Source organism: Nomia melanderi, chromosome 7 (assembly GCF_051020985.1).
Source record: "Nomia melanderi isolate GNS246 chromosome 7, iyNomMela1, whole genome shotgun sequence".
NCBI classification, from domain to species: domain Eukaryota; kingdom Metazoa; phylum Arthropoda; class Insecta; order Hymenoptera; family Halictidae; genus Nomia; species Nomia melanderi.
The window spans coordinates 10,869,336-10,893,884 of record NC_135005.1 but is presented as its reverse complement, the minus strand read 5'-3'; the positions used below and the strand labels follow the sequence as shown (position 1 = coordinate 10,893,884).

At 46.4% G+C, this 24,549-nt stretch overlaps 1 protein-coding gene across 3 annotated transcripts in view; it reads right to left on the bottom strand.

The window, feature by feature from the left end:
• Positions 1-17,374, bottom strand: part of LOC116424933 (L-lactate dehydrogenase) — a 117,680-nt gene extending 100,306 nt beyond the window's left edge. For 2 of the 3 annotated variants that reach the window (XM_076369585.1, XM_031971986.2), the window contains exon 1: positions 17,089-17,374. In XM_076369585.1, coding sequence (XP_076225700.1) covers positions 17,089-17,207 — 119 coding nt within the window. In that variant the 5' untranslated portion in view covers positions 17,208-17,374. Of the gene's footprint in view, positions 1-16,732; positions 16,749-17,088 lie in introns of those variants that run through there. The other variant, XM_076369587.1, reaches the window with a different exon arrangement.
• Between the last annotated feature and the right edge of the window lie 7,175 nt (positions 17,375-24,549).

Genomic DNA, 24,549 nt, shown 5'->3' with positions numbered 1-24,549 from the left:
ACCGGCGAGGGCAGGCCGCCGCGAGAGACGTAATCGGGACACTTCTTTGTGCTCGCGATTATTACGATGACGCGACGTGTTCCGGCGTTGTCGTCGCGATACGATCTCGCCGGTTACATTTCGACGACGCTTAAACGGCTGGAATCGGCCGTAATCGATTGCGCCGTACGCGCACGGCCGTAACGGTAAGACGGTGCACGCGGAACGAGACGCCTCGCGGTGTATGCGGCCGCGTGAAATGGATACCCCGGCCGGCCGGGGCGTTTCACCTCCGCGATACCACTTATCGCGGCGTTGAAATCACCGGTCCGACGGTAACGCCGAGTACTATTAGGTTCGCTGCACGTTCGTATGTTTGATTATTGTTTTATGAATGAAAATTGCCGATTGAGCCCGGCCCTCTCACCAGGCGGGAGCCGTGTGTTTTATTGCGTTGCTCGCGGTAATTGGCTTTGATAATGGAATCGGTGAAATGTTGTTTAAACCGATTCAAAGTGACCACAGATTGGTTCACCGTTTCATCTGACCGATTGTGTGCCCGGTGCCGTGAGAATGTACAGAAGCTAGGCAGATTTTATGCGAACATAATTTACTTAATGTTGTGAAATGTAGCGTTGCATTAGATCGATTCTGGTTTGATCCGTAATACATTGTATTTTCACGGTGCCGTCGAGTGCTGGTTATAACAAAGGAAATGAGATCTTCTTTAGATCTAGGTTGTGAATGTTATCGATGCGTAAACTTTTCAACTGGGACCACTTTTCTGAAAGATACTGCATGAAATTAGGATTTATAAAGAATTACCATGTTTTCGGAACCGAAAAGCTTCCGTACATTGAGGAAGGATCGTAGCAAGGGTGAGATGGACGAAATGAACAGAGACATCAAAGTATGAAGAGATTATTTCGGTTTCAACGCGGCCAGAGAGGCGGCATCGTCGTAAAGCAGATCCCGTCTCTAATATGACAATATGTATTCCGGGAGGACAGCATAATAGAGTTCACCTAAATCACTGGAATAATACAAACGGGACGGAAACGAGAATTCGGATTATAAAGACAATGACCTCGAAAGCAAGTCAGGTACGAGTCGGCACGATAATTCAAAAAGACATCTAATTCATACGAGAAACTCGTTTTTATTCCTGCTACGGGGAAAAAGTCATCCCGGAGTCGATCTACGGAGCAACATAACTGGGAGAGTGGGGACAGAGGGATAGAACCGCTGCCGGACGAAGAATAAATTACCGCGTTTCACAACTTCCGCCGCCATGGAATGGAAAACGTCCCGTTTACAACCTACCGCTATCCAGTCTTAACAAATCTAAAAAAAAATCCCCTCCGGTGGAGGTCACCCCTATCCTCGCGCGAGAAATCAAGAAGAATCCGAGTAAACGAAAACCCGCATGCCCCCGCCATCGTATCCTGTACTACTGAAGACTGCGCATTGGGTATTCAATGAACGAAGTGGCTGCAGCTTCGAGTGGTTGCAATTTCGATTAAACAGTTGTCGGAGAAATTAGATAACAGAAGTTATAGAAGAAGTTTAAAACTCACCCTCGAAAGGTGAAACTGTCTGTTGCAGCGTCTCCTATAATTTCAAGGATTGAATAAGATCAGAGTCTGTACGATTAAAAAATAAATTTACAAAACACTACATTACAAACAATAATCAATACCGAGCTTCCATCAGACGGGAGCAACACGGATCCACCCGACCTCAGTCACATAATTCACGCGTTCAAAACCGTGGCGTGTTTCGATCACACTCGGATTGGGGGTAGCCGTCGGTGCGAGGCGCGAGATAGCGAGTGGAAAAGAATAAGGGCGGCACGAGCCCTCCGGTAGCATGCACGCTCCGTATAAACCCAGTCGAAAAACATGGTTAGTGGTAGTGGGGCAGACGAAGGGGGAAAAAGAAGAGGGATACGGGGGATCCGTGGACTGGGCGTTCTTTAAGATGGCCGATCTCTTCGCGGCGCGGAATCAATATTGTTGGATTGTCCCGATAACGCCTCGTAAATATAATAAAGCCCTCGGTACCCTTTTGCCTGTTGGTCAAGGGGACGGAGTCCGCGGTGCCTAACAGAGATAATGGTCTCGGGGCCCTGGGCACCCGGTAGGCCGTTGGAGGGGTTCGTTGGAAGGGCCTGACCCCCACCACGCAGTCGGTCCCTCTGTCTCTGTCCCTTGCTCGATCCACGTCTCGCCGGTTCGCTCCCTCTCCCATCTGGGCGCAACGCGTACGCGGCTAGAGCCGGCCGCAACCGCGCGACCGAGTCAGTGAGATTCAGCCCGAGCCGGCGGACGGTTGGCTCTCGGCGCGTTCTTCTCGTAAACCGATCGTCCGCGTTCATCTACTCGCCGGCCGTTCTACGAACTCTTCTTCTTCCTTCAGCGGCAGGACTGTGTGTGTGGTCCCCGGTACCTCCGCCATTGGCCGCGGTAGCAACACGATAAAAACGGAGCAGGTCCGATCGACCCGGTCCCCTGGACCGCGTCCAGTGTCACATTGTGTTCCAACGGGGTTGAAGCGAGCACGCGTTCAGGATCGATCGGTTCTGCTCGATAACGCGAGTGGTAGCCGTTCCGCGCGAGACGCGCGCGCGCTACCGTGCTAACATTTTCACTGGATTCTCTCCTCGCCGTCGATTCGGAGGGTGCACACGACGTGGATAGGAGCCGCAGAGACTTCGACGACCGGTACAAGGATGTCGCGGCACGCGGACCACCCTGACTGTCGTTGTCACCGTGCGCCGGTGACGACGATCATCGCGGCGATCCCGCGGTGAGATCGCGATCCCGTGTGTGCGTGTTCGTCTTCCGGGATTTCTAGTGAGTGGATAAACAACTATCGATCCCGCGTTCGACGAGGAACAAAGCTAAATTGAACATCGGACGTGTTTCTTGTTCGTTCATTGTGTGACCCAGCGAAGGAGTATCTGTGGCACAGCTTTGGATTAGGGGACGATTCATGGTGGAGAGGATTCTCGCTAGACGGAGCAGTGTTATGAGGCGGGAGAGTTGTAATTTCGGAGCGGAGACGAGGAATGCTCGGAGGATAGTGACGAGTTCCGCGGTGTTCTGTTAAGCGATGATCCCGCGGATGACAGCGGGTCAGCCGATGTCAGGTGAACCAAGAGACGCGTGATTACCCGGTGAACGAAGGGGGAAAAGCGATTGTCGAGAAGTGCGATCCTGGGTCCGATAGTAACGCGCGTGTGCATGTTGCTACGCTTCGCACGACACCCGTGGGAAGCTGTACGAATCACGGATTTATGCACGCCGGAAATCACAGCATGGAGGACATAGTGAGTGCATTATATATTTTTCCTTAATGCGCGCGATTTCGCTGAGTAATTATTATTAACCACCTGCATGCGAATTATCTGGTATAAATATGATACAAAATACATGAGCTGTTAGCTTTCTACGATAATTTAGGTTTTGAAAAGGTTAATTGAAAGTGAGGGAAATGCTCCAATATCGTGACAAATGGTAGTTTTCTTTTCGAAGCACCAATGTTGATAGATTAAATCATTTATATAGTGATTGATAATTTAACTGAATTTAGAAGTTCATTTATAATATCGTTAGAGTTTATTTATCACAAACAAAAAAGAAGCAATTTTAATAAATAATTTAATCAATCTTTACACGTTTTAAAAATTAGTAAAAAGTTTTCAAATTGTTATGCCCCACATGTTACACATTATGGTTGGAAAGGCTATCTTTTTCGATTCGCTTCAAAATTGTCTTGTAGGGCATATATCATTTCAAGATCAGACGAAAGCGGTTAGATTAATGTTCCTCAGCTCTTTTCGTGTCACGGCCCACCGAAGCACCCGTCTAAACGTAGTAATCACTAGGTATCGCAAAAATGATGTACGATCGTCGAACGTGGCATAGTTCGCAATTACAAGACGAAAATCGTGCCAGCGAATAAATATTGCAGCCAGTTTAAGACGGGCCGAATAATTATTCGTAAACAAACATGATTACGTAGTGCGACGTTAGAGCACCGTGATCATCAGTTACGGATGTCTGATTATAGACGCCTCAACTTTGGACTATCTTCAGGTGCTCGTGCACTATAATCATCTAGAGTATTTAGACTGTCGTTTCGCGAAGGTTTCTATGTTATGGCGGATTGTTGGGAGTCGACTGAAGTGACGAATAATGACTGAATACATTGTCATATATTACATCGTAATATGTACCCACACTAAACATAAGACCGGTCACTAATTTATGGAACAGTGAAATCAGAAAGAAGCATATCATCTTCAAACCAGAACAGATACTAAGAATATACTTTCCTCTCATTATCATAGTGTTCAAATCTATGAAAATTAGGGCAACAAGAGTATCAAAGCTCGTTATAACTATGTAAAATAAATGATTTAATCACACTCTGGAATGCCAGAAATCTGAATCTGATCTAAATCCAGCAGTGTGGATTGACAATTTCTTCTGCAATATACTAACATGCAACTAAATGACTTATCTCCCGAGTAAACATAGAATCGGCTGACAGCGTCCGTACTTAGCGGTCGAAAGCTAAACGAGCGTTCGGTTTGAACGCGAAATTGCACGTGGGAACGGACAAATTAAAGCGAAAAGAGGAGGCAACCTCGCGCTGCGTACCTGCCAGAAGTTGTCTAGATGGACGAGCGTCGACGCGCGTGACAGCCGGCGTATTAAGGCAGCGACAGACAAATTTCCGAATCGCGCCGACAAAAAACGCGACCGCTCCGCGGAGACCGAAATTCTACGGGTGAAGAGGGATCGTCGCTCGGTGGCTCGTTACGCCCTGGTCGATTAGTCTTCCTTCCGAGGGCCGCTGCTCGCATGCGGCTACACGAGCAAGCTACCCGCGTACGCGCCCCGCGAAGACGAGCAAATTCATTAAAACCGGTTCATTTAATACGCGCGCGCATTACGCGCTCACAGAAACCCGAGAGGTATGGGGAGCGCGCTCATTCCGCGACCTATTGCAGCCTCCCTGATGAACGGAGATCTTAAGACGAGATGATTTAGGGAGCTTTGAAAAAGAATTCGAAAGAGGAGCGTACAGTTACGAACTTAAAACTTTATAAGCTTTAGAAAAGTATCCAATACTCAATTGTTTCTACGAAACATCTAAGCTTCTCTTATATTCAAACACCACCATTCAGATAGTACCTAATACTGTATACATTAGACTAATTTAATATAATGTCGCAAAGATTAATTTTCAAAAATTAGATTCATCAAAGTACAACAAACATGAGAAAATATCAAGAAACACATTCGTTGCGTGAAAACATGGCTATTGTTCACTGCATCTCCGTTCAGGTTTACTCTTATTTCGGCAAAGCTCAACTTCCCCGGACAAAAGATACCCGATCTCGAAGAGCTCTGCCCATCGTCTGGTCAATTAGTCCGGTAGGAGACGCGAGGCGCGCGATAGGTCTCGCGTGTTCCTGTGTGAACGGCGGGGCGTGTTCGCGCACGGTGCGCTTATTAGTTCGCATTGGCCGGCTCTCGCGCCTTGTTCGCCGGGACAATGAGCCGGGGATTGCATATTGTTGTTTATATTTACGCGGCGTGGCATAAATCTTCGTTTAACTCGCATTCAGTGGACACGAGCGAGAGCGCGGGGCGCGGACGCCCGTGCTCTCCCTCCTTGGGGATACGGGTATACGTTAGTACTACCTGGTCGCGTAGTCGCGACGGGAACCGCTCGCGGAGCGGACCGTGCGGTTCTTCGTCACGGATAAAGCGCGGTCTTCATTAAACCTAACCCCCTTTGCGTGCCGGTTGACCATTAAGGACCGAGGACCGGCCTACGACTAATTTGTACTGGAAATGAGATCTCGGGGGATCGTAACCTCCGCGAAACAACGTTGGTGCCGGCCGGCTTGGGAATTTTGTACCCAACGATGCTCGTTTGGTTCCTCGGGGATCCTTTCGACGATTCCGATTGCGGGTCGTTCGTGTTTTTGTGAACGCAATTAGGTTTATTTCTACGAATCCGCGGGGAGCCACGTAGCGGGTGGACTTTGGGGCTTAGGTGACTGAGATGGAGAGATATGTTATGTTAGAAAGTGAATGGTTCACTGGTAGTTTTATTCTCAGAGTGTTGATTCATCAAGGAAATAACTTTCAGGTAATTCAGTTAGAACTGAACAGTGACTAAAAAAGAGACCATTGGTGTCGTATGAATGTCATCAGGCAATGTTCACATGTAGAACACGCAGTCCCGTTTCGCATTTACGCGAAGAAAACATGATTTAGCTACGTGTCATTTTCCCAGTCTACGAGTGGGAAACTCAGCTCCTTTCTACAGCGCGGAATATCGACATCAACAGCGATGTAACCGATCTAACAGGACCGGTCTAGTCAAAGCCCTCCCTCTGAAACCAGTGAGTACTGTCGACTGCCAATAAACGACGTAAACACGGTAATCTTCGGATCATCGGAGTTCCTAGAGAAAGTCGGCGTGTAGTAGGTAAAATGTGCAGGACGCTTTCATCGGCCACAGGCTGTGAAAGCGCGCGGGGTCGCGCCCCGCTGCGAAATCAAAAATTCCCAGGACAATAATCCCAGCGCATAGACGGCGCGTCGTCGCATCCGACGACCTATCCGACGTCTACCAGCGTCGCTGTCCTCGCATAGTGGAATTAACGCTGGGCCGACCAATAAATTCGCTGGCTGGTGGACGCGAAATAATTCGCCCCACGGTGAAATACGAGCCATGATATTCGTAATTTTCGCGGCGGCAATTTACTGATAGCTGTATTCCCTGAAAGCTACTCGCGGACAGGCGAAATATTGCACACGCCTCTGCGTCTGCCTGCCGCGCGATATAAATGCCTCCGCCGAGGATAGGTACGCGGCATGATAGCGACCGGGCATAAGCAGGTAGGTAGGTCGATGGAAATTGCTCTCGGAGCGATCGCCGAGGGTAGTCATCAGCCGTGTCTCTCCCGGAGCTCTCCTCTTTCTCAGTTACCCGAGGAAAACTTGCGAAATCCTGGCGAAACGCCAGAAAGAGGGAGAGAGCGCGCATACCCGATTGTACGTCTTCGCTGAAACTAATGTCTCAACTCGCGGAAACATTATACAAGCATTACCGGCGGGAACGAGATCGTTCCGAAGAGCGTTCCCTTGTACTTTCGATGTTCGAACGTTCGTACCGGAGTATTATTATCCGTGACCATTTGCAAGTTTGTCGTTCGAGCGTGAGTGTGGCGTCTTGATACCTAGGATTTATAGTCTGTCATCATCCTCTCGCGACGATCGAGGTTGGAAAGGTACGACTTTCACGTGAGACATCTAGATAATCTAGATACTCCATCATTCGCCCAATTTATCATTCACACTAATTTTAGTATACTACTTTTTGCAATTATTTCGTTTTAAATACAAAAGCAAATCAGTAGATATATCAACCCAGAACTTTAACTTAATATTGCATTTAATCACAGGTTTGGATCGTGTTATATGTAAAATATCTTACGAGAAGGAACTGTTTCACGCCAAAGCTGCAACGAGGAGTTAAACATTCGCACAGGTCGTCCAATAATTTATGGGTTCCCGGATAGTCCGATCCGCGCGTATAAAAGTCACGCGTCGCATAATCGTCGGACTTTTATTCTCGAAAACGTCGGTGCGTAACGGGGCACCGGTTATCGTATTCACGAGAGGGGGCGGTACCGTTGATCTAACGCGAATTCGTAAACCTCGAGCTGCGGCGACGGGGACACAAATGCGCCTCCGAAATTCTGATCCGAATCGGGACGGATCCTCTTCACGGTTCTCCCGCCGACGCCGCACACATTGTTCTTTCTTTTTCGCAGACACGGTGTCTCCTCCCGTCGCATTCGGAATTCACCGGGGCGAAAAGGAGGAGTAGGCGATGGCGCGAGCGAACACCGTCACGAGATAAATCTTGGCCGCGATCTGCCCCTGGGTACGTCGTTATCTGCGCGCACGCATGCTCGTCCTCGTTGCACGAAAATGGAGCGTTCGTGTATCGGGTTGCATCTGGCCGAGGGGTGGATCGGGCTGGGAACGGGCACGTGGATTGGATGTAGTCGATAATGGGGGGATGATCCGTTCGAGGGTGTGACTCGAGGAGTGAATTCGATGAAAGTGGTGAATACAAAATCATATCAAAATAATGGGGAGATGAAATTATAGTGTCGATGCGCTGTATTTATTTAATCAAGTGTATTTTAGTTTAAATTTTAAGTACCCTCTTTGTTTACTATGAACTTTGGAACTCTTTTACGTAATGAAACGAAAGTTTCGAGCATTGATGAATTGGAAAATAAGAATAAGAGTATTACAAATAAACTGTGAATTTCTATGCAGATAAGAGTCTTATGGGATAAATTATAGAAACGGTGAATAAGAGCAGCCTTCTCAATCTATTAGAGTTCCTGTCGCATTCCAAGGAAGAGCAAAATCATGTTAAGCTTTCTTAAACACTTCTCACATACCGGGTTTCAAAAAATGTTGAACGCGCTATAAATGTATAAATCAGCGGACCAATTATGAGCTTATATTTTATTGTGCGAGAAGCTTCAGATCTCTTTTAATCCGTATCAAGCTTATCGAGAAATCATAAATAAAGATTATCGCTATTTTCTTCATATAGTTTCATCCGCGCAGAAAATATTAAACTTAAGAGGAATAGTCCGCTCGGAAATAAACCACCACACCCAAGTATCATTACAAATTACCATACGCTAACACGAAGCTTCAACAACGTTTAAACTTTTTTAAAGCTTCGATAATGTGCTTTGCGATCAATTCGGTGTTTCATGGCATCCCATATGAACGGCCGCGAGCAGATTCGCTTTTATAGCAGCCAGAACCGTTCATAAATATGAAACGAGTCGGCCACCGGTCGCGCTAGAAACCAGCAGGAGTTGACGCGCAGCGGCCGCTACGGGGGTTGGTTCGGACTCCTCGAACCAGAATATCGTTCATAAATAATTTATCCGCTTAGAAAGAATAACTGTATATACCGTCTACCCGCGTCTACGTTTACTATCCGTTACATTCTTCGTGCGATTTATCTGTAGAACTGGATCTCTGAATGACTCTACAGGGATGAAGGACTTTCGCTACAAAGCTGAATGAAAGTCTGTAAAACGAGATAATTTCTTATATTAAACTTTTTTATATAATTATGTAAAAAATCATTTTTCCAATTAAAGAACCATCTAATTACTTTCGTTCCAAGAACTTTCATGCCATTGCACGTAAGCCATAAACATTTCAAATGATTCCATCAAATTCGAATTACACCCCTTTGCTACATTGTATCACTTTGGTTCAATACACTTATTCAATCGTCGCAGGCTCAAAGGGAGCAATTATTAAGTTCCGGCATGGCCGAAATTGCATTGACCATCTCTTCCTCGGGAGAGGTTAATTACGCCAACTGGATTTAATTATCGGCGGGAACTCGACCAGGCAGTCGATTAACTGCGACACAAATTACACGCGGTTTAACGATTGAAAATATATAGGAAACGGAGGCGGAGGGTGCCGCTGGGGGGCAGGAAGCCTCATAACGTATCGATGAGAGAAAAATGGGTGCCGATCACGCGACGCCATCTGCCGCGGCGAACTTTATCACCATGGATCACGAAACGGCACGAAACCGCTATCCGGTCCCGCGTGCGTTCCGTTCCGGTATCACCCCCGGTCGCACGAATTTTCCACGCACATGGCGGCGTTCCGCGCGATGTCCTCGCTTGACGCAGGACTCAACGCAGCAAGACCTTTTCCCTCGAACACTTTTCCCAGCCACCGTTCAAACAGCTGCGTCTATTCTCAGAGGGAGGGTACGCAACATGCAACAACGCTTTCCGAATGTAACCCAACCTTCCAATTGCGGGAGTTCATTAGTGTAAATAAACTAGACGATATGATTATGATTATTCAGCCTGCAGCTCACTTAGAGGTGGGAGTAAACATTTGGTCGATCAGGGGTTTTCAGCTTTCAACATACCCTTTTTACGACTTTCAGGGAGCTACGTACCCGACAGACTTAGAACAGCGTCGATTGAATTGTTTATAAAAGAAGAATTGACATTAGATGTGGCAGGTGAATGATAATTATTTCACAAAGAAGAATAAAATATATTAAATTCTTACGCAACCCTGATTGCTAAACTTCCTCTTTCCACCACGACAAATTCCGAACACCTATTCCACTGACGGAGAAAGAACACTTAATAAACCAGAATATCATTTTCCTAAATTACACCCCGCTTCCGGTTGCGCAACTCAGATCGAGATCAAACGAGGTCCAGCGCGAGTGGCACGAAATAAAAATCTCGATCCTATTCACCTCGCGGCCGATTATCTCCATTCCGATCGCTATGTCTCATTTTTCGTGTGTGTTTCACCCAGCGGAACAACCGGCGAGATAAAACCGTTCTAATGCCGGTGGTAACAGGTCCCTTTGGAGGCTCTGGGGTTCCTTCTAAAAACCAGTTCCGCCGAGAGCTACAGCCTCAGGTGTTGTCTTTTTTACGATCGGGCCCGTGTAAATCCGTAGATCCTCGGAAACACCCAATTCCACGACACAACGTTGCCGCCGAGGAGCATTATGCACAATGAAAAGTGAGTCACCGCGCGCGAGCGGAGGCGGCGCGGTGTAGCCCCGGAGTACTCGGGTTTCCACCGTTGGGGGCTGCCGCTAATTGGCAGTTATTTCCTATCCGACGTCTACCAGCGTCGCTGTGCACGCAGCGGCCGCCATGCATATGCATACGAACAGCGGAGAGCTTCTCTGGAAATTCTTGGACCGCAGACGGTGCACGGTTTCGCGCGATAGCGTGCCCTCCGCGACCTCCGCCGTTCGAAGGGGAGGCTTTATCCAGGTACCGTGCGCAGCCGGTACGACCCGCGCCTAGGGCCAGCGTTCCTACGAGGAAACCGCGGATCTCTATTTACATATCGCGGTGTCCCTTTGAACGCTGACGACTCGATAACTCCAGGACACGACTACTCGCGGCAGCCTTTGCCGCGGTTCTGAGGGATTGAGTCGGAATCCTGGGATGCCTGACAATCGACGGTGAATCGGTGATAAGTAGCCCGCGGAAGCTGATCGTTTTATAAGAGGTTTTTTGGACGAGAGTGATAAAACATAGGAAACAGACAGCAGTATCTAGTTTACTGTTTGCACTTTCAGTGGTTCCATGTATTCCTTTCTTGTAGCGAATGTTTCATGTCACGTTATCTGCGGCGATAACCATTCGCTGTCTACTACAGGCGCGCGCTGCCGCCGTCTACCTCGAATTACGAGTGTCTATATTTACGGGCAACGGTAACGGAGAAGTCGATGAACAATAATTTCAGCGAAAGCGAGAGGAACGTCCGAGCGATTCGATAAATTACGAATGCAGATATTCCGAATTCGAGATCCCGCGGTAGGTTCGCGTCGACACGACTCTTGTCCGGCAAATTTACGATCGTGTCGCGTCATAACCGGTGATATATCGGTAACACGGCTCGTTTCGCCGGAACGGGAGGGCAGGGAGCGAACGCGTGCAATTTTTAAGGTTCGCGTATTAGCAAAAACCGGAGGGGGGCGGTGTTACAAGAGCCACCCGGCGGATGCATGCATATTTATGGGAGTTTCTTTTCGCGGCGGTGATGGCTCGTAGCTCTCGCGGACGATCGCGAGCTAGAGCGCGACGGAATCGCGGGCAAGAAAACTCATTAGCCTCCAGCGGAAAATTTATCTTTGCAGAGGTCCGCGGAATCGGGAGCCGGCGCATCGCGCGTTTCGCGACTTAATCGCGTCATTAACAGCACTTAATCATTGTCGGGCCGCGTCGCGATAGAAGGAGCGGCGCCTAAATAATAGTGTGCTCGTAGGCGTTGTCGATCTCCTCGAGTAGCGATGTTATTACCGGATTTCTCGTTACATTATGTCTCGTACTTCTCAATTAACTGGTTTGATGGCTGCAAGCAGGTAATGCAACGGGAGAAAACGCACGAGAGAACGAAAGCCACGGCCGGACTTTATCGAGGTTTAATGAAGACCTAAAGCGCTGTGGCATGCTATACTTTCTTTGCATCACCAAATAATTACGTTCGCTTATAAGGATCGTGGATTTCTTAAATTTATAATATCTATAATGATCCATGATCATGGATCATACCCTACATGATCATGATAATAATAGGAATTAAGTAGTTGTATGAATATACTGATGAAAATTCCTAGCAAATCTCTGTTCTCATAAATCTCATTAAATCTATTTACCTAACCAGTTTGCTGTTTCTCATGAGTATACTCATCACGAAGAAATAGCATACACACTTTGCAAAGAAACTGCAACACTTATCTAGTCAAACAAAGGTTCGTTGAATTCAAATTAAGGAACGAAGTTTCTTCATGGTAAGCTGAATTTATCACTTTCACTGGGCCCTGTTTCATAAACGCGTAGAATCCACGGTAATAAATAAAATTCACGAGCACCCGTTCGTACAATACACACGTTATCGTGCCATTCTGCCAATTAGATCACGAGGACTGAGCACTCTCGGGTACCGGTAACAAGGCTGAACGAGCATTTTATACATCCTCGTGGAGGTGCAACTCCAGAGATATCCGAAGATAAAGTCAGGCAACCCGATGGGCTCATTAAACATTCCGATTCACGCAATAATTTGATCCTGCGCCTGGTTATTAACTGAAAGAGGAGGGCTAATTACGCGCATCTCGCGCCTCGGCTCTTTCACGAGCTGTTTCCGCCATTTTCACGGCTAAACGATGCGAAACCGGCACAATGAGCCCCATTACCCGCGAAATACATACGGACTGGCATGAAAGAGTTCGATAGCCGAGCGCAGCGTACCCGTCCGGTACCCGCCGCGTTATGGGATGTAATCGTTGTTAGATAAATCCGGCCGCTCCTTAATTAGCGAATCGGGCGCGAGGGAAAACGGGGGTCTGGGGATTCGCGGCCGCGAGAGTGCAAAGCCGCCGCCGTGATCCACGGGAACAAGGAAGAGACGCGACGGGGTAGACCGACTCATGCATTATGTATAGTACGGAGTACACCCGGGCTCTGGACGCCTAGGAACATTTAGCCGGCTACTCGAACCGACGGCACAAGGCACACCGGTACCTGCATTTATAGAAGTACGCAAATTGCTTGCAACTACCTGGCGCAAACGCCTTGCCCGGGCGAGAGTATGCGAGCCCAGGAACGAACATCAGCGTCCCCCCACGTATAATTTCGCGCGGATAATTATAATTGTTAATCGCCGCGAGGAACGTGGAAACTGGCGATCCTCGAGGTGTCGCGATACCCGGCTATTTATGACGGCCGGCCGTCCATTATCTGGCGGGGAGTTTAATCGGGTTAAGGCCGCCGTCCAAGTTTCTTTGTATCGGTACTCTTTGTGAATGGAATTTCGGAGGAAATTGCTGCGGTTTTCTCTCGTTTATCCTTGATGGCGGAGTAAAGGATGAAAAAAGGCGAGAGAGGAATGCAATGTTGCGGAGATTGTTGGAAAATTCGAAATATAGGTAATGGATTGCGTATGGGGATTTTGGGAATTGAATTATGAGAAATTCTAATTTGTGAGGTATTAGCGATTTTGAAGATCGGGTTTGGAAAGTAAATATCGTTTGTTGGAAGAGGTTTAGACAATAGGTTCGAGACAACGGAATTGTAAGCAAACAAAACGAATTAATTGCCGAATTAATTGTTTTAGAACGGGAATTACCGAAGATGTGATTATACAGTAGTGTTTTCATTCGATAAAATGTTGGGCATGGAATTCTTATTGGAGGAATCGTACCCGTATAATTGATCTCAGATCGAACGTGGATTACGCGTGATTCGAATTGGTATTACTGTAAAAGCCTCTGCGAATCAATTATTCAAACTGATAGAATCCCATGAATCCGGCTAAAGCGGTTTCATTCCTGTGGAACAGCTAATTACCGATATCAAACTCTTACAACATTGTACCTTGCCCGCGGGGAATGCGAGCATTTGCACAAAACCCATCATTAAGATGCTCGTCTCTGACACGCCAGTCGTAAGAGCTTCCCGCATAATTCTAGTGCTACATCGCCTCCTCTTTTTTCGCAATAAAAAATGAAAAGGATTCTGAATCGTTAAATTTCTCGTATCTCCTATACGTTCGCAGTTACACGGGGGTCGGCTAATAAACGAGATTTCGATGTACCATTTTCGAATGGGTACATTCATGCGTGAAGCCGCAAGAATAGCTTCATGAATTTATGTAAAACGCGGTTCGTTATGTCCGCGGTATATGCTTATCGACCAGTGATAATAGAGTCATAAATGAGACCGGGAGACCATTTACGAGGCCTGTTACGCGCGTTGCGTAACGAGAAGAAAGTGTGTGAAAATTCTTACGCTCGAGATATCGATCTATTATGCACCCGTATGGGAATATTCAATTAGGCGTACTGTAAGTACCTGTAATCTCAATGGAACGAGCGAGATGTTGCTGAATTCTGGACTGAATAAAGATCTACTGTTTCCTTGAAGTGCTCCTCTCGAAACTTAAGAGGCTAATAAAACTACAATATCTCACAATTTCAAATTCTCACGTTCCAAATTTCTATGTTCTGGATTACTAAGTTTCATATCTTTAAGCTTCATATTTTAATGTTTGAAATTTTAATATCCCGAATTTCTACGTTTCGAATTTTCATGTTACATAGTTTTATATGGTACATTCCTATACTCTCCATACTGTCACATTTCAAATTTCTATATATCTGCTCTCTCAGCTTGGAGCTTATCTAATATCCTATGGTTCTATTTCTCGATACTTTTATTTGGTAGCCAAGAATGTCTACGACTCTAATCTCTTCAGCTTGGATTCCTCCATTTGATTCCCTCGCTTCCCCTTTGAACCAGTGCCTACAACAAAAGCACATATTCCATTCAATTCAGTACCAAGAATTGATTAGTCAAGCGGGTTGGACGGGGCGTATCTATTCACAAAGTGGAACAAACGAACAATAAAACTGCATCGACGTTGCGACACAGAAACACCCCGCGAATGACGACGATCAGCGTAAATTTCCTTAATCAGATCCCCGTCGGGACAGAAACGCATTGTTACGGAGGCTCGCGTCTCCGCTTGATATGCATCATCTACCAGGCAACGCGAGTTATTTCGATCGTAAAACGATGCGATCGCGGAAACTCCTTTACCAAACGCAGAAATGCGTGAAATGGAAACGCCATTGTTGGGCCGCGCGCAACGATTCCACGTCTCGTTCGCCCGTTAAAAATCATAATTTCCCACATTACGTACGGTGAATACCGTCCAGCCGGATTCGTTGTGCATCTCGGCTTTCTCATGCGGTCATTCGACAAAGCGCGTGGGCGTGTGTCTTCTTCTGCGATCATTCGTTTGCGTTTGCGTGCCTCGCTATAGGTGTTCCGGGTGAATATAAAGGAATTGAATTTTATTTTCATCCCAACGTGCGCCTGTTCCTTGTCCTTGTACTCTTATATAACGCCGGCAGATTAAGTTTCAAGATTTTCGATAGAGCAAACTTTTCGCTCGTGAGAACCTCTAGCAATTATAGAAATTAAAATTGCTTCCCTCACAATCTAGACGGTACCTCGTTAAATTTTGATATCTATTTTAAATTTACCGAACGGAATATCCTACCAGAAGTACATTGACTTATTCCATCTCCTTCCCCGTGAACATTTCACATTCTTTCCATAAATATCCTCTTATTTCATTCAACTAACCCGACAAGTACTATTTTCCTTAAACTCGAACTACAAACACGACGATGTAGAGTACCGCGATTCTATGACTGTTTCGAAAAAATAGCTTTTGTAGCTCGCGGAACGCCTCTACAAGGAAGAAGATCCTCATCAATCACGGGACACGATGAAACATGAGTTAGCGCAGAAATAAGACGCGCGCCGCGCGAATTGACGGCCTAATGGTAGACCAACACGCGTGAACGTCGCCCTACCACTTATCAATCGTACGCCGTTGCGCGATACCCAGCCAGAGCGTCAGGGCGTAGAATTATTAGCTTTGCCGCGTATGAAATTAAGACGTAGGCCGTGGGTTGCCGATGTCGGAGCTACGTGCGCCGACTGAGCTCGGAGGTGTAACGCGCGCAGTCCCCGTATTAGGGCCGGGAACACGTGTATGCACGCGGTTTTTTCGTGATCGGTACGCGCACGTCGCTGAAGTCACGTTAGCAGTTTCCCATATAAACCGAAACCGAACTCGTTACACTTGATCCGAGCGACGTCCGCGGGGTTTCTTCGTTGCCCGACCTCGGAACAGTTTTTTGTCGGAGCATAATTATGTTGTTGATTTAACGAGCCCTGATTATGACAAATGAGATGTTACAAGACGGCGCGGCTGATGACCGCCAGCGGAAGAGGTGTATTATGGAAGGCGATAAGCTCCTGTTGCGCTGGCGAACTGGCTTTACTTATCTCGGCCCGAGACTTTGCAATACTTCTTCCTCGTTTCCACACTGTTTGCCTTATCTTTTTTCCTTGTTCACCAGGAAATTGCGCAAGTTCTTTACCCAACACTAAATACTGGGTGTCTCAAAAATATGGGACCTGAACATTCCTAGTGCTATTATATCGTTGCATTCTGCTGGCCTATGGTACATGTTCATAAACGCTTAGAATCTAGAATTTTTTAAACGTATTTTCGTGTTAGGTAAGTCCTACCGCCTATCGTATAGAATAATTGTCCGTCCCGCAGTAACCTTTCCCTTTGACTTATTATTAGCGCTGTTATTTATAGCCTGCGACTTGGAAATGCGTATAGTATATCTGAAAGCAGACATTACAAGTAATGGTCGTGTTTGACATTCTTATATAACTTCTAAGTCTGTTCTTATACGAAAAGTAAAACGAAATAGTTCCCGCGCTGAAGATGGTACTTAACCTCAATCTTTGGAGGATTGTTACGACCCGCGTAGTGCATATAATCTACCGAAATTTACCGTGAATGGTTATTAGAAGATAAAGTGGCGGTTTCAATGTTTCGTAAGAGAAAAATTGTTAAAAGTATTGAGACATGCCTGGAACTGATTCGCAAGGATACTTTTGAGGCTCTGTTACAGAAAGTTGCAGATGTTCGGTGTTGTACCCGTCTTCTGGCTGCGTTGATTAAGTGCACGAACAGGCCCCACTTGTTCATCGGATATAGGCGATCTCCTGTGACTTTCACCTTCGCACAAACTTCCACCCGTTTCAAATTACTAACGCGGCTTCTTGAAACACGTCCGAAACTTCGATCACACAATAATAAACACACATTTTTTGCTTGATCGAGGAGCGCGTAATATCTTTCACAGTGCAAGCGCAGCCATGTTTGTTCGGCGGTCACGTGACGTAACTCTCAGATTCAAATAGATCGATACTAACGATTCCCTACTTTTTAATAATCACGTGATCAGCAAAGTAATATGGCAGCTAGTATAACAGAAAAGAGTTGATCCTTTACACTCGGAAATTTCTCACTAAAAATATTTAACATTTTTCATATTCTTTAAAATTAACACAAAGGGATATGACAAGTACATCGAGGACCAAAGCTATTTTATTGTAATATTTCACGTATCGAGGCATTATACAAAGTTCAACATTAAATATCAGATTCTGTAGTTTTACTGCGTCAAATCAAGTGGTGACTGAGAGTCACCTCCCGAATGCAAAGGGTGAAATTCAAGCTCAAACTCAAACTGAAACTGAAATTCGTTAACCTCGCGGTTAAGACATCGATCCAGCAACATCAGTTGTATTCCATTGAAAGGTATTGCAAAAACTCTTGGCAAAATCCCTTTTACTACCCTTATTTTCAACCCCTAGTAAATCTCTGCTCAGGAACGAAAACCTAGCCCAGATAGCAACATTAACGAGTGTTCGGGCACTCGTAACGCGAAGAATGCACCATGGGATAATGAGGTGAATATTAGCGGCGAGTATTATCCTGGAAGGTGAAATCGTTTCCTCGGCGGTGGAACGATGGTCCAGGATTTCTTCCCGAGCGATTAGCCAAGGAACGAGAGGGAACTTCCTTATGTCTAAGGCGCGCTTAGATGCTCGGCTTGCACTTAAGTCGGGTTAGGCGTTAGTTAAAGTCGGGCCAGAGGCGATTCCCGAGCGCAGCCGGTTGCGGAACGTGTTTCTCTCCGCGGAATGCCCGTCGCTCCGCTTTCCTCTCCTCCTCGTCCTCCTGCCTATCTTTCTTCTTCTCCTCCTCCCCCTGATCGATGCCATGAGGCTACGCGCACCTTACTTCCCCCCGTGGCGCGAGCGTACTCGCGCCGGAAAACGTAGTTCCGCGGGGAACGAAAGGGAACGCCGCTTAACACGCGGTATATTTATACATCATCATGCTCGTAAACCGTTTCGAGCAGAGCCGACTCGTGGATAGACCCCGCGCCACAGTTTTTCAACGACGCTGCTGCTCGGAAACGTTTTACGCGCGCCACAGCTCGAAGTCTCGCCGTGGACCTACGGTGCTAAATTAATGGGCTGGAACTGGTCCGTTGTCGAGGAAACGCGATATTGGAATTACGGTCAGCGAAGTGATTCAGTTTTTCGAGCCGGGTCGTGGACTAATTAAATTTTTGAAAAAACACCACGCCAAGAAAGGGAGTTTCAGGTATCAGGATGAACCAGCTCGGCTTGTAATGCAATGAATAATAAATGTTATTCTTTAATTAAATGTGACCGCAACCTGCCATTTATTTGATCTTGTAATTTTGCGGCGGGCGACGATTGACGGATGTCCTTTATTATATAAAAATGAAGGAAAATATCATTTGCATGTAGAAGGGTATATTAAAGCCTTGATGTTTCGGAAGAAAAAATGCTTGATCGACAAAATTATATAGGTCTACATCTACGTTAACCAAGTAATTACTCCAGGGAAATGACAGTTCTCAAACACTTTGCATTAAATTCAAGTCACTTCGGTCAATTTTTCGTCATGCGTTTTAAGAAGTTAATGCTTGACAGAGGGAGGGCGGGGGTAGAGACGACGCAATACAAACGATGTCTTTCCGACCATGACACCCACGCGAGACCCTAAGTCAAGGTTATGTCAAGCTTAAGGGGAAAAGGACGTCTCTGACGGACCGATTGAGATCGATGTACGTATCGAGCGTGTAAAAGCGACGGCGTCGAGGGCTTGATGTTCGTAGCTCGCGTTTATGGTGACGTTAAATAGTAATGGCATCGTGGCGAGGGTAATAAACTCTATTAATGAGTTTCGCTAATGGCGCTTGGCGCTTTGAGTCGCCGTGAAATACTCCGTACTTTGTTAGTCGCACTTAGCGAGAATCGCATGGAATGGATCTCGCGGCGTCCTTTCCTCGTTCATTCTTTCTCGGCGAATTTGCTCGTCCTACAGTCGGAAATGCTAACTTTATCTCAATCATGGAAGATATATACGAAATTGTTTACGACGGCAACATTAAACTTTGGAAATCAATTCCGCTTGGATTGCAGAATCAGCGCTGCCGCGTTTAATTTCTTCAATCTCTACTTACGCCGAAAGCAATTTTCGATTTATTTAATATTTACCCACCAATTTACTCAACTTCAGTTGTTGTTAAACGTTACATGTGTCTTAATACCAAAATGGTGGGAAACAATCGTAGATATTAGAAATATAGAGCAGAATTTGGAAAATGTAAATAGATTTACTTTATCCGGTATAATATCTCAATTAACTAAACAGATAAATGGAATGTCCGTTTGTGGAAGACACGACAGTGAACGCATCGAACGGAGTGGATCATACGATACACTATTGCAATCTCCACGATCTTCGCTCGTTTTCTTTACATTGTTGATCTAATTATTCTCTCCTTCAATACATAAATCGTTCCCTCGCACAGGGCTCTCGTTTAACATTGATTTATATTCTGTGGAGTATCGCGACGATAATTTAAGGTTCGGTTGCATCGAAAGCTTGAAATTACGCTCACGCGGACAATTACTCTCACGTGCAACTCCGCGTCCTACCTTCGTACTGTATTATTTGCTGGAAATGCCGAGATTGAACTGGTGGTCAGACACGAAACTTCGCGAAACAATTTACGTACGGGTCTCGAAGAGAGCCGGCGATCTGGGACGCCGGCGTGATTTCTTGATCGGGGCGCGTGACCGTTTTCCATGACGGCCGATTACCGATTTTCGCGTGCACTTATCTCCGGGGAAAGGTGAAATCGGTGGCCAGATGATACACGACGTCAGCTGAGTCTCGTTCCTACATACCGGTTCGATTCCTGTTATTTTCGATGCATAGATGCATCCATTTGCGTTTTAATGCTGGGTTGTAAAGTCAGTAAATATTGAGAAACGTCTGGTACACGTACACCGTGTCTCCGAAAAAGATCCTCGTATGAGTGGCAAAAAGGAGCAATAAAAATGTTCTGTCTACACTGGCTCGAAAACACGTGTCCAATTAGACTACAGACATTATGCAAATGTGCAATTAATTTATTTCCCCTATAACGAGTTTCGTTCGCGAGCCGGGAGATATAATTTCGAATATTTAACGTATCCTGCGGCTCCATAAAACTCACGTTCTATAAATGAATAACTTAATGATTTCATTCGTGTACTCCACACGCGAAGGCCTGAATGAAGTACAAACTTAGCTGCTTCTGGGAGGCTACACTTCACTTTTCGACGAACGAAGCTCCTGACACGAAAAAATAATTCGCGTTTCGTACACGTAACCCAATAATTACAAGCGTGTCGTATATCATTCGATTCGAAATCGACGGGGCCAGCGTCTCTCCCATAATTGCACCCGGAAAGTTCGAAGACACACGACGTCGAGTGAAAAGCACGGAGGTGGGGTAGAAGGGTAGTGATCACGAGAATCACGGGAGTGAATCGCAGTCGGTCGCTAGTGGACAGCCAGGAGTCGGTATAATTCGCGGGGTCGGATTATTGAGACATCGAGGGACCCATTGATTCCCGATGAAGATGTCCAGTGGTTAACGAGAGAAATGAATAGGTGGCGGGGCCCGGAGGCCCGAGGAGAAAGCCGTTCGCCGGAACCGCAGCCCAGTTTCAGGGGCCCGACAAAGCGTTCGCGATGCACGAAACGTGTACGAAGCACGCCAAACGTTCAAAAAATAAATTGCTCGGTGTACTGGCGGGAGAACGGTTCGAGCCGTCTTTCTCGATGATGGCGTGGCCGTGGTATCCCTCTCGTGCTACCCGGAGCGAAATCGTGCGGATCGGTAGGCAAATTAGGAGACCGCGGGGCCCGAAGGCGCGACGGCTTCTAATGGAGACGTTCGTGGGACGGGAAGAGAGCGAACGGAGTCACGTGGGAGCGACGCAGAAAGAGAAAGAGAGTGGGAGACCTGGCGTAGGGCGGAGAAGGGAAGAGAGAGAGGGTTGGGCTGCTTTGGGCGAAAGGACCGTAGTCGATTTCCCAAGCGAGGTGGAAGAAGAGGATGAAAGGAACCGCTCCTGGCTGGACCGCCGAGGAACGAATAAAAAGGGGATGCGGAGCCGATTCGTAGGTAATTCGTTTCTCCTTTTCGAACCTGTATTTAGCCTCTACGCCGAACTCCTTCCCGCCCCACACCACCGGCGCTGCTTCCTTCTTCGTCCTACACGCGCGAGCAAACAGAGGTGGTACCTTCCTATGGGCTTGAAGCGATAATCGATCGGAGAAAGGTTTCGAGCGCTCCTTCTTACGATTTATTGGGTGATGCTTGAATTGGAGTCTGATTTTCTAGTTAGGGAGGAAATCTTTTTCTTTTTTTGAAGGGAAAATTGGGTAAGGTTCGATGGGTTTTGGACGAAGATGATTTTTTACTGGATGTTTGAATAGACTTTTATTCTTAATATATAGACTAGAAGTAAATGAGCTTATATAAAAATCTGAACAATGTTGGGTCGGAGAAGATAAATTTTCTTCTGTTTTAAATTGGACTCTTTTTAAGCATTTCCTAATGCTGTACGAGGGCAATGTTTTAGTTTGAGTCGAAGCGTGAGTAATATTCGTGTTGATCAGCTTGCAGCAGTGTTATCAACAGAGATTCTGGTGTTTAAGTAGCACTCACTGTTAGTCTGTTATTTTTTTTGTTGTTGAAACTTTTTTTCTCGGATCATACTTGACCTCGTAAATCCCTCGTCTTCAAAGGAGAGCTAAGAATCCGGCCAGACTGAATCAGATTATTTAACTCCCAATTCACAGCCACTTGCGGACAGACCAGGGCCATAAATGTAACGACACTCGTGTCCCGCAGAAACACGTTGGGCACATTTCATACGCGACCGCGTTCCGTTTCGGTGTTTACACAAACGTGTTCCCTCGAACCCTTTTTTGGCCGGTCCCCCGTGGCCGAGGAACATGTGGAAGGACGACCAGAGTCGGTTAAAATATCGTGAGCAGCTGTCTTGTTATAAACAGTACAATTTAATACTCCGACTTTCACTGCGTACTGCTCCGGAACGGGATATGGAAACGAAAGAAGTTGGAATTACCTCCTACGATCGTTACACTAAAATTACACTAACCTATCATGCTGACATATCAACCATAGAACATAAGTTTGTCATTTATTTTGTACGTTGCCTATTTACTTTTCCTCTAAAATTACGACGATTTTTCAAAGACCTATATTAAAAAATAATCACAACCGTACCCAAGTTTTTACAGTCTAAAAGAACGATAAGCCAAATTTTTGCATCAACACGTGGCTCACGATTCCCATTACTTCAAAAAATTCAGCGAACATAACCTCCTTTTAGTAAACTCTCCACGATAAAACGAAGTAAATAAAGAGACTGAACCTGTTCTTACACAGGATGTTGGAGGTCCTGTTCCCTGATCGTAATCCATAGACATGTTATTTTACTGGGCCATAAGAAACAAAGTCTTGAGAAACGTGCCGTCGAGGACGATCAACCGCGACCGCGACAAGGTGGAGCAACGAAATTCCTCCTGGACAATTTTCGCGCAACGGAACAAGCCAGACCCGCCGGTCGACAAGCGTTCTCGCAAGGGAAACACCGCTTAAAAGCCGCTATAAAAGGACAGAAACGCGGGGCAGGACAAGCGACGCGCGACTCCACTTAAAACGCCTTGAAAAGAAACAGATTCTGCCGAAGAGAGATAGAGGGCAAAGAAGGAGGGCGGTGTCTCTCCGTGCCTAATTAGCGTTATCAACACTCGTCGAGAGTGAGATACAACTATACTCTCTCTCCCTCTCTCTCTCCCTCTCTCTCTCCCTCCCTCCTTCTCTATCTATCTTGGACCAGCGACCAAAGAACGCACAGGCATCCGGTACACTCGAAAGGACACTCGAAAACGTTCCTGTTGCTGCTAATCCCGCTTAACGAGAACTCTATCTCGGTCGAACCTCGGAGATCTCGCCGGTTCGTAGAGTTTCGGGAATCCGGCAAGATAATGGCGACCGTAAAACCGCCGTAAAACGCCGGTAATCCTCCCGACCGCCTCCTTTTCCCGCGAGAACCGTAAATGCACGCCCGAGATCGTTTCTATGGTGGCTCGCGCGGAAATCACCGGCTAAAAAGTCGCTTCTAAAGTGAAGCGGCAGATCGCACAGCTCTGGTTTCTTCGTGCTGCCTGCGGAATGGCTGCCGGGAACCCTGTTCGCGCTGGAACTCGCGACAAACTGAACTCTTTCTGTTCGTCGGAGTCAAGCAACTCGATATACCGTCGGTGAAATGATGTCAGTGTTACGGGAAAGGGAAAGAGGCCAGGAGAAATTAGATCTAATTGTCCGTGGGAAGAAAATTCTAATGATTCTAAGCGGTTGACGCGTGACAGCCCCTATGAAGTTTTCTCATGGTTCAAATCCTCCGCGTAACAAGACCAATGATGTTGAGATCAACATTCTTCAGTATTCTCTTATTTGACCTCTTTATCTCACTGGAAGTATTAATATACGGCTCCAGATGAAAAGATGAATTACCCGTACACGGATAACGCGGCACAAATCCTTAAAGAATAGATTTGCAGTAGAGAAAATTGCGATAGAATTATAGCAGCTCATAAATTTAATTAATTAAGGCTGCGGATGCAAGTACCATATAATTGCAATTCACTGCGTTGCTCTTTTGCGCTTAACTACCAGCCCATTAAATACGAAATTTTTATCTAGCTTCACGTTACGGCCAGTCGATAATACATGTTTAATTTATTGAACCGTAATCAAACTCTATGCAAGGGATTAAAAAAGGAATGGTACATTTTAACGAAGCCCACCAGGAATCCCCGTTTGGAAATCACCGGGATTTATGACGACGTGAGACTCGTGATCGAAATCGAATTAAGAGAAAAGCAATACTGAAGCTGCCCCATTAATCATTCACAACGCAACAAAGTAGCAGCTATCGTTGCATCGATCGGAGGAGGCACGATATCGGATCAGGGTTTGCAAAATGGTAACACCGTCGGCGCGAGCGTGTTCTGTGTCCACCGGTTGGGGCGAGTCGATGTTGCGGGCGAGGATCGTGGCACGGTAACGGGAGAA